Raw genomic sequence first — 9685 nt, forward strand, 5'->3', positions numbered from 1 at the left:
ATGGATTGACACGAAAATGTAGTAACTACACCATAAATGCATATAACTAAAGTCTACTATGTTTCACAGTCAACACATGGCTTTTTGTCTAGGTTTAAAGAGAAAGAGCACTTTTAGATAAACAAGGCAATAATAGATGCACTCGTGGAGGTAGAAAAACAAAGTTCTTTATGAACGGCAGGATTGCTTGTAATAAAGATTTAAATGCAGAAAAGAAGGCTTTAAAAAGATCGGTATCGGCAGATACTGCTTTCTGTGGTCGGCGATCGGCCTCAAAAATCCTGATCGGAGCACCCCTAACATTAAACAAGATTAATAAATGCTGTAGTACTGTAGATTAATTCATGATACTTTGAATTTGTTAATTAATACCAAATCAATTGGTTAACTAATGCTAACGAATTGAATGTTATAGTAAAGTGTTGCCAATGAATGTATTACTGGGATACTGAACCAATATGTCTCAATCATAAATGGAATCATAATCACTTCCATCAGGTTCTTACCTTATTGCCCTTATAAGTGGGGGTGGGCATTGTTGCTGAATGATTTTGTGATCTGTGATTGGACAGATTCCTTTCTGTATTCTCACTGTAAGAGTTAGAGCCCCGGCCACCCAAAGCTTTTGAAGTTTTACAGGGTGTTCCATCAGAGTCCTGCAGAAAGCCAGTGAAAAAAAATACATGTATACAAATACAAAAATATATATTTTTTTTTTTTCTGTTTTGAAATAATATTTTTACCAATACAGTGTCTAAATGTATTTGGTTTTATGCTAAAACAGCATCTAATGTTGTAAGTGAACGTTATTAATATTACCATATTTAAAATGAAATAAGGAATAGACAAACATGATAATTTACATACAGAAAATCTCTATATTAACATTTTAAGTGTGTCCAAAGAGAAATGTGGATTTGCACAGATACATATATAGAACTTACTGCATCACTTGAGCTAGAAGCCGTTGAAGATGGCGATGATGATGATGATGGTGATGAAGGGGAAGAGGGGGAAGGAGAGGAGGAGTTTGATGACACTTTGCTCCGGGGAACAGTAGGAAGCACCGCACTATCTTCAGAAAAGTTATTATTACACTCATCAAGCTCCTCAGACTCCACGAGCAGCGTGACATCATTTGCTATGGAGAATCAAAAAAGGGATATTCAGCTTTCTAAAGTGAAAGATGGATCAAAATGAGCTCAGGGATAATGTCTCACCATTACAATTGAGGACCGGCTCATTGTTGCTCCGCTGGCCCCACTGCACACTGATCCAGTCACGGTACTCTGCTACTTCCTGTGTGACACGGATTATTCTGCCTAGAATACTGTAGGGAAAAGATAAGCCCATTCATGAATCCAATCCGGAGTAGATCCTGATTTTTATCACAGCAATTTTTTCCCCCTAGGACAATTAATATTAGTTTTCACAATGTTTATCTGTCAGTTTGCAGTTGTTTTTTACTGTTTGCAAATTACTATTACTAACTATTACTATTACTAACAAATTACTAACTATGGGTGTTTAGAATACTCCAAATACATTAACAATAAAACAAGATTAAGAACAAATTCACATGCATATAAATGTGCTGTAAACTATGCAGAAATCTTGAGAAGTTCTCCTAATTTTTAATTAATTTAATGTATGCATTTAGCAGATGCTTTTATCCAAAGCAACTTACAGTGCATTCAGGCTATACATTTTTTACCAGTATGTGTGTTCCCAGGGAACTCCTGTGTGTATAAATACAAATAATCCTCGTAAATATGAGACCCATTATCTATGTATGATAAGGTAGTGCATATCCCCCCTGACATGTCTTAAACCAAGAGAGCTTGAATACTGCTGTCATAGTGTCTGCACTGCATATTACATCATGGGTCAATAAAGAAACACTTTTTTCAAATTCATGAAATAATACGAAACACGTTTAATGTTCTGCCCAGCCCTTACAACTAAGAAAATTAAATGCACACATCTTTTACCCAGTTCTCCTTGTCTCACCTCTCTGACTCGTTGTTGGGGTAGTACTTGGCAATCGGGGACACAGCATGACTTAAGACAACATAAGCGTAATCAAAAGCCTCTTTCACCTGCATCGCCCCATATGAACTTCGCCCAACATCATTTCCTGTGACACAGACACACATAAACAAGTGATAAGAATCAGAACATCTTCCATACAATCTTTGATGACATTTCCGTATCAGTTGAACTGTTTAAAACGTTAATCAGTTTAAAATGTGCATGTGTGCGTGAGGGTTTGTGTTTGTACCTGGCTGCAAAGGATCCTCAATGTAAAGCATTGAGGGTCTGTACCCATCCAGCATGCCTTTCTGCACTTCATCCTTGGCCAAATACGAGCCACCGTCTTTGATCCTGATCCCTGTCTTCAGGTAGTTAAAATTCCGTCCGTACAGCTCAAAAAACTCAATCAGCAGTACACCCAAGTTTGGGTTTGAACTACACACATCCTCTCTGTAGTGCAGCTGAGAAATAAAACATCAGTTACAATTGTAATGAAGTTGTTGTATTAGCTAAAAGCCTATGAGCAATTATCATTAAATAGGTGATTTTCACTCTGGAGGCAAATCTGACGATGCATATACCTTTGGATAACAAAAACAGGCTTTATCAAGCTGATATTCACAAAGAGTGTTACATTGTGTGCATTTAAAGCTGTATTCTAATGTACACTACTGTAGTAGTCTCTTATGCACACTAAGGCTCCGTCATAAATTCAGTAAAAACAGTAATATTGTGAAATATTACATAAATAACTGTTTTCGATTTGAATATACTTTAAAATTTATTTCTGTGTTGGCAAAGCTGAATTCTCAGCAGCCATTACTCCAGTCTTCAGTGTCACATGATCCTTCAGAAATCATAACCGTAATTTACTCTATGATGAGTAGAAAGAACAGCAAACGAACAGCATTTATTTGAAATAGAAATCTTTTGTAACAATGTAAAAATCTTTACTGTCACAGTGCAGTTAACATGTTTGTTAGCATTATTTATTTTTGGGTACTAGTGAGAGAGTGTGTGTATTTGAATGTGTCGAAGTGTGTTACCTGTAAGAAGCTGACAACCATGAGGAACAGACTGTATGAGCCGATGCCTCCCGTAAAAACCTCATTCAGCTCTCTTTGCAGCAAAAACTGCTTCAAAACCAGCACCAGGTGCGGTAATACGGGAAATTGCTAAAACACACACACAAATACAAGTCAGAAAATAAATCTGTATAAAGAAATAACATTTAAAGGCTGTCCACGTCAACTTTAAAAAACCTCCACACTCACCTGTTTAAAGTCCTTGATGAGGTTTGCAGCTTTAACACCGTTCTGTACATTAAAGCTAATGTCCACTTTTACCTCTGTGTGCAAGTCTGTCAGTTTAATGATGGGAACCTACAAACACACAGAGCATTAAACACAAGCAGGGATGTCTGACAGACATCAAAAACAGCCTACATACGTGTATGACAAAGCACTGCGCGTACCGTGGCTTTGTCCAGGACTTTGACAGAGTTCTCATCTGCAATTTTTCTCTTGCGTAGCGCCTCTTCCAGAGTCCAGAGAGGTAAAGTCTCCCAGTGACCAAAAACCACCAAGTCTATATCACTGGTATAAAGAGAAGAACAGTGTTAAATATAAGCAAACAAAAACGATTTTCTTCTTAATGAATGAACAATGTTGTTTTGGAACAAGTTTGATGGCTTTAAAGGGGTCATGAACTAAGAAATCAAAATTCCCTTGCTCTTTTGATATACAAGAGGTCATTGTACTATAAAAACATCCTGTAAGTTTCAGAACTCAAAACTTTCTTGTTAGTCTAAGAACAGCTTATATTGAAGCCAATCTGCCAAAACGACAGCTTGTGGAATGTGCCACTTTATGACATAATAGTGTGGCTAAACTCCACCTCCGCAGAGGAAGATCAACACCTGCTTCAATATCACTGCCTGTTGCCCCGCCCACCGATTTGCACATGTAGTAAATGAATAACGAGAGAGGCAAACGCAGATCTAGGCAGAAACCAAATTATAAAGATGCTCTGAAAACAACAAGACGCTGTTCAGTGCCAAGTTGTGGAAAAACACCTTCTGATCCAAACATTAGGAAAGAGTGGATGAAGTTTATTTTTAATGAAGATCCATACTGCGTCAGTAAGAACTTGGTCCTTTGTTCACTTCATTTCACAGTGGATTTGTTTACAAACAAGGCACAATTCAATGCAGGATATTCAGAAAGATTGAAGATGATGCTGTGCTGAGTTGACTATACTGGATCTGACAGTAATGTCGCACCACACGAGGGCGAATAAATGTTTTTATTACATGGTCACTATTGCTTTGTCTGTTATTACAGATCGTTTGATATGTAGTATTTATGCATTTTTGACCTAAATCGCAGAAGCGTCCATCTATGAAGGATGTAGGCTGTCAAACATACACAACTGTCAGCCAATCATAGCAGAACATTGCACAACATTGCACAAAAAAAACACAATCTTGGGAACATTATAAGTGGACCTCAGAGAACAGTACAAAATAAAAAAGGCAGTTCATAATTTTAATTTTAATAAAATTAATTAATTTGAAATAAATTAAAAACAAACTTATGTAAGGGCACCCAAGTATGTTACAAATGAACTGATGGATGTACTAAACTGAATACTAAACTCGACTGTTTAAGCAACTAGCATACTTGTGTATTGGCACTATTGGTACTATTGATAGATTTATTCCACTAAGCCACAGTTCAGTAATCCAGGTGGCGTATAAACGCAGTATGACTGGTCTGAGTGAAGTGAGATTGCCACAAAAAAAAAGAAAATCACACACTCGGGATGGCAGGATAAGCAGAGCTAAAATTACACATCTTAATCCCCTCCTTGCAAGCACACAAAAAGTACACATAGACACACACACACACAGCTGCAAGTCATAATACATTATATTACACAATTACAAAAATTAGACTTTCATTTAACTCACACCACAAATCAGGTGTATGTACAATAACATTTAAGATCATATGGATATTGTGCTGAGTGTAAAAAAATGTAGCAAGAGCAAAAAATCTTAACATTACCTTGTAGGTAAATACAAGCCTGTGCTGAAGCTGCCAAACACTTGAACCTGAATCAGAAAATAGAAAAACAGATTAAATCTGCCCTTACATGAATCTCCCTATGAAACTATTAGTCTCAACAGCCAGCCTGTGTTCATATTTAAAACGGAACATATCTATAACATGCAGAACAGACACAAGTATTCATACGAGATGCTCTGGTGTTTGAGTACATGAGCGCAATTACATTGCAGAAACAAAGTAGGACTGAAAATGGCAAGCAAGCTGTGACCTCATAAGACATAAAAATTTTTGGTGAAAGAGCTGTAAATTAAAGTATATTAATCCGTGTATTCTGTTGGTTCACTCGGAAAATAATATAATATAATATAATATAATAATATAATATAATATAATATAATATAATATAATATAATATAATATAATATAATATAATATAATGCTGATCGTTACATGCAATGCAAGCCTACGGGACAATGTACTCCATAACTTAATAAGCACAAAATAAATATAAATAAAAAATAAATACACACTTGAGCCAAGCATAAATAAATAATTAAAAACAAGCACTCAACATGCAGTATACATGAAGTATTCATTCACACAGGGACTTAAAGACATGTAGGTGGTTCTAAAATAGTAGGTAAAGCCTCTCCTTGCAAAGTTAAATACTCGATCTTCTTACACCGACACAGACAATGCACATCCTTTGGGTAACCCTGAGAGAGTCATATTGAGAATAATTGTTCTTTAGTACTAACCATTAGCAGCTGCTAGCCTGTGCACTGCTTTCAGCTTACAGGAAAAATTATCGCTATAGGAGCTAGATTGTCTGACAATAAATATGCATTCCTAAATTTCACAAGCAACCAGACACTGGCACTGAGAAGGAGATGCTAATTCGGTTTATTTAATGTGTAAAAGCAGGAAGACAAAAACTACACTGTGTGATTCAAATATAAACATGCTTCTGAAGAACTCCCCTGATACAAATGCATGTTTTAGCTACAAGTGCCTTGGCTACTTTTCTAACAATTTGCACTCATATATACTACAAAGAAACAAGCAATCCTCTGTTATTACACCGATTATGCTTCCTTGAAACATTAGCCTGCATTCTGAGCTAAATATAAAGAGTTACAACTAGTGGTTCAACGGATCAGAAATCTCACGGTTCGGATCACATTACGGTTTTTGACCCACGGATCGGATCATTTTTCGGATCAGCAAGAAAATAAAAATATTTAAATGTGTATGTGTCTGTTCAGAGGATTCAGAAGAGGATTCAGTTTGCGTGCCGTCTGAAACGTGTGTGCGCGCTTCATGTGTGTGCGCGTAGAGAACAGAACAGCACGCGAGTAACTGCTGTGTTTTTTTCCACAACACAAAGGCCAAATAAGGCTGTTGACACACTTTTAATTATTTTTCAGCTCATTATCCATGCATTTAGAACTACATTTTAGCAACAGAAGGTCCTGCCACTTGTGGAATGCACGAAAGGGTCACTGCTGAGTTAGCTATGCTATTCTCTTAGCAGATTCTGTGCAGTTTATATTTCCACATCATGTGTCTTTAGTGTCTTTATTATTTCACTTTGTACACCCATTAGGCATTTCTTTCTCTGCTAGAAAACATCCATAAGCTACAGTTGAAATACAAATAAGATGATTAGCCGCCAACCAATTCAAAATAGCTGGACTGAACAACACAAACTGTAAAACTTTATATAAAGCAAATTAATGCAAATTCATTGTTAAATCAATAAACATATCCTTTCAGATATACAGGTAAACTGAGAAGAGTATTTATTGTATTCCTGACAGGTTCCAGTGACAACTTAGAAATGGAGTCCCTCAAGGCCCTATATTTAGACCTCTGCATGTCCATGACACCAACGTGTAATGGTGAACTACTGCAAGAACAAATTCACATATGGTTTTGATATTTAAAAGGTCAAGTAGAAGTTCTGAAAAAGTGTTTGTATTTATGCCTCTTTGGCAGGTAGCCTATTGATTGTTCCTCATCATCCAGATATTCAAGAATACAAATGACATAAACCCCAAGAAGACAATAATATGAGTAACACTAACCTCAGCATTGGGCCACAAGTCCTTGATGACTCTCTGGATCCTGGCCACCACCTCTAGCCTCATGTGGTCCTCCTCTGGACGAGGAGAAATATACTCATAAAAGTCCTTTATCTCCTCATGCAGCCTGTATAGAGAGAGAAATTAAGTATTACATAATCAAAGAATGACTGCATTATTGACAATAATGCTCTTTAATGTTTAACTCAAATACTACATTAAAGTGATTTGGTGGCACAATACCACAAATAGGTGTTGTTAATGATAAACCTGGTTTCTGGTGACCTGAGCTGTTGTGAGTGTAATTCAATATCAATAAAGACAGAATAAGAAATAACAGCCAATAGTAATGCATACAAATGTGTTTGTTTTCCTAGTACATAATACATATAAACACCTAAACTAAATGATTTTGACAGAAGTCTCTTATGCTCACAAGACTGCATTTATTTGATCAAAAATTCAGTAAAAGCAGTAATATTGTGAAATATTACAACTTAAAATTGTTTGTATTATAATTTAAAACGGTTTTCTATTTTAATATATTTTATGATGTAATTTATTCCTATGATGGCAAAGCTGAATTTTTAGCAGTCATTACTCCAGTCTTCAGTGTCACATGATTCTTCAGAAATCATTCTAATATGCTGATTTGCTGCTTAAGAAACATTTCTTATCAATGTCTAAAACAGTTGTGCTGCTTAATTTCTGTGGAAAACATGATACATTTTTTCAGGATTCTTTGATGAATAGAAAGTTTACATCAAAGAACAGTAACTGTTTGAAATTTAAATATTTTGTAACATAATAAATGTTTTACTGTCCCTTTCGATCCATTCAATGCTCCCTGCTAAATAAAAATATAAATTCCTTTTTTTTTTTTTTTTTTAAATCTTACTGACACCAAACTTTTGAATGATATTGTATGCTGTCATGTAAGCAATGAGAACATTGGTTAACATGACTCAGGGTAAGAAAAGAATAAAGAAACAAATTCACACCCTAGTTACAGGTAAGTAAACATTCAAAGGCAGGTTACTACAGCTAGTGAGGCTTCAGAGTCAGGAAAGGGAGAGTGTAGCTAAGTGACACATCATTATTACTCATTTCTAATAAATTGACCCTAGAAAGCAGCACACCCTCAACTCAACTCAACCCAACCTGACCCAGCAGTCCAAGTTTATTCCAACCTGAACACTAATTTCAAGCAATTGTAGCAGCATCGAACACTGCATGGGACACACCTGCAGAAATACTATACATGCAAGCTGCTTAGAGAAGCAGAATTCAGTCACTGAAATAGTCTTAGTGTCATGCAAGTTCAGTATGTTCAGTAGATGACTGCGCCAAGGCACCTGTTATCACCTCTCATTCTCTTCCAGCTTTTACTAACACTGGTCTTCTGGTGCCAGGTGCCAATCCCATGACTAGGGTTGAATCCGCACATGCATGCCAAACTGGCCGCCATCCTTATTTATGCACATGTAGCTGCTGCTGCAGGTGGTTTCATCATTCTGTACATGTGCTGAGTTTGCCCATGACTTAGGTAATGATACTAATAGACTTCCTCAAAGATGGAGCTAACAACGCCAAGGTCATGGGTTTGATTTACAGAGAATGCATGAACTGATATAACATTCACAATGAATGGTGTACAGTGGGTACGGAAAGTATTCAGACCCCCTTAAATTTTTCACTCTTTGTTATATTGCAGCCATTTGCTAAAACAATTTTTCTCCCTCTTGCAGGCACTCATGTCACTTCCATTTCTTTGATAAATGAATTAATTCACATGTTGTAAATCAGTCTGTAGGTCAATAGCACACACAGCCCCTAAATTTAGCGATCAACTATGCGTATTATAAACTTAACATTTAACATATAACATTTTTTTCTATTAAATGATTTTGTCTTTGTTACTCTTAGTTATAAAGGATGAACATTATAGTCCTGTCTCGTCTTAACGAAGACGCGGCATAAATTTCGTCATCATTTTTATTAGGGGTGGGAATCGCAGGGTACCTCATGATACGATATGAATCACGATACAGCGATTCTGTGATAATCGATATATTGCTAGACAATTCTATAACGATACATCACTATGAAAACAAAATGCCTGTGAAAAGGTTAAGTGCAAGTTTTCTCTCTTTATTCAAGTCCAAACTGTTAGAAAACAGCACAAAAGTTCTGTAAATCAAATTTAACATGCTAAGTAAATGAATCATTTTATTCTTGGACTTATTAGAAGCTTGCACTTGTCTTTGTGTGTAAACCAACACATTTAACTGCTTCTCAACTATGACCCGTTGAATTCTTTTTGGAGCGATGACTGATTGAATGTATTTTTAGTCCAGTGACTGCATATAAGATTAGTATTGACCAAGTTCAGAGGCTGTCATATGTGGATCAACTTATGTTGTGCATTTTCAACAGTTTCAATAGGAAAAATAACTTTTATATTAATTCAATGGATTTATTGCATTTTGGGAAAAA

The 9685-nt window shown here is 36.1% G+C and overlaps 1 protein-coding gene across 1 annotated transcript in view; it reads right to left on the minus strand.

Annotated features, from left to right (window-relative positions):
• LOC107657124 (non-canonical poly(A) RNA polymerase PAPD5-like) overlaps positions 1-9685 on the minus strand; it is a 36851-nt gene that overhangs the window by 4612 nt on the left and 22554 nt on the right. Inside the window, exons 2-11 of the mRNA XM_016445142.1 lie at positions 7193-7316; positions 5103-5149; positions 3509-3629; positions 3309-3416; positions 3081-3209; positions 2282-2495; positions 2011-2137; positions 1221-1330; positions 945-1141; positions 507-656 (exon numbers count right to left, since the gene is read on the minus strand). Of these exons, the coding sequence (XP_016300628.1) occupies positions 507-656; positions 945-1141; positions 1221-1330; positions 2011-2137; positions 2282-2495; positions 3081-3209; positions 3309-3416; positions 3509-3629; positions 5103-5149; positions 7193-7316 (1327 nt within the window). The remainder of the gene's footprint in view (positions 1-506; positions 657-944; positions 1142-1220; positions 1331-2010; positions 2138-2281; positions 2496-3080; positions 3210-3308; positions 3417-3508; positions 3630-5102; positions 5150-7192; positions 7317-9685) is intronic.

Source organism: Sinocyclocheilus anshuiensis, unplaced genomic scaffold, assembly GCF_001515605.1.
Source record: "Sinocyclocheilus anshuiensis isolate Anshui unplaced genomic scaffold, SAMN03320099.WGS_v1.1 scaffold944, whole genome shotgun sequence".
In the NCBI taxonomy this organism is placed as follows: Eukaryota; Metazoa; Chordata; class Actinopteri; order Cypriniformes; family Cyprinidae; genus Sinocyclocheilus; species Sinocyclocheilus anshuiensis.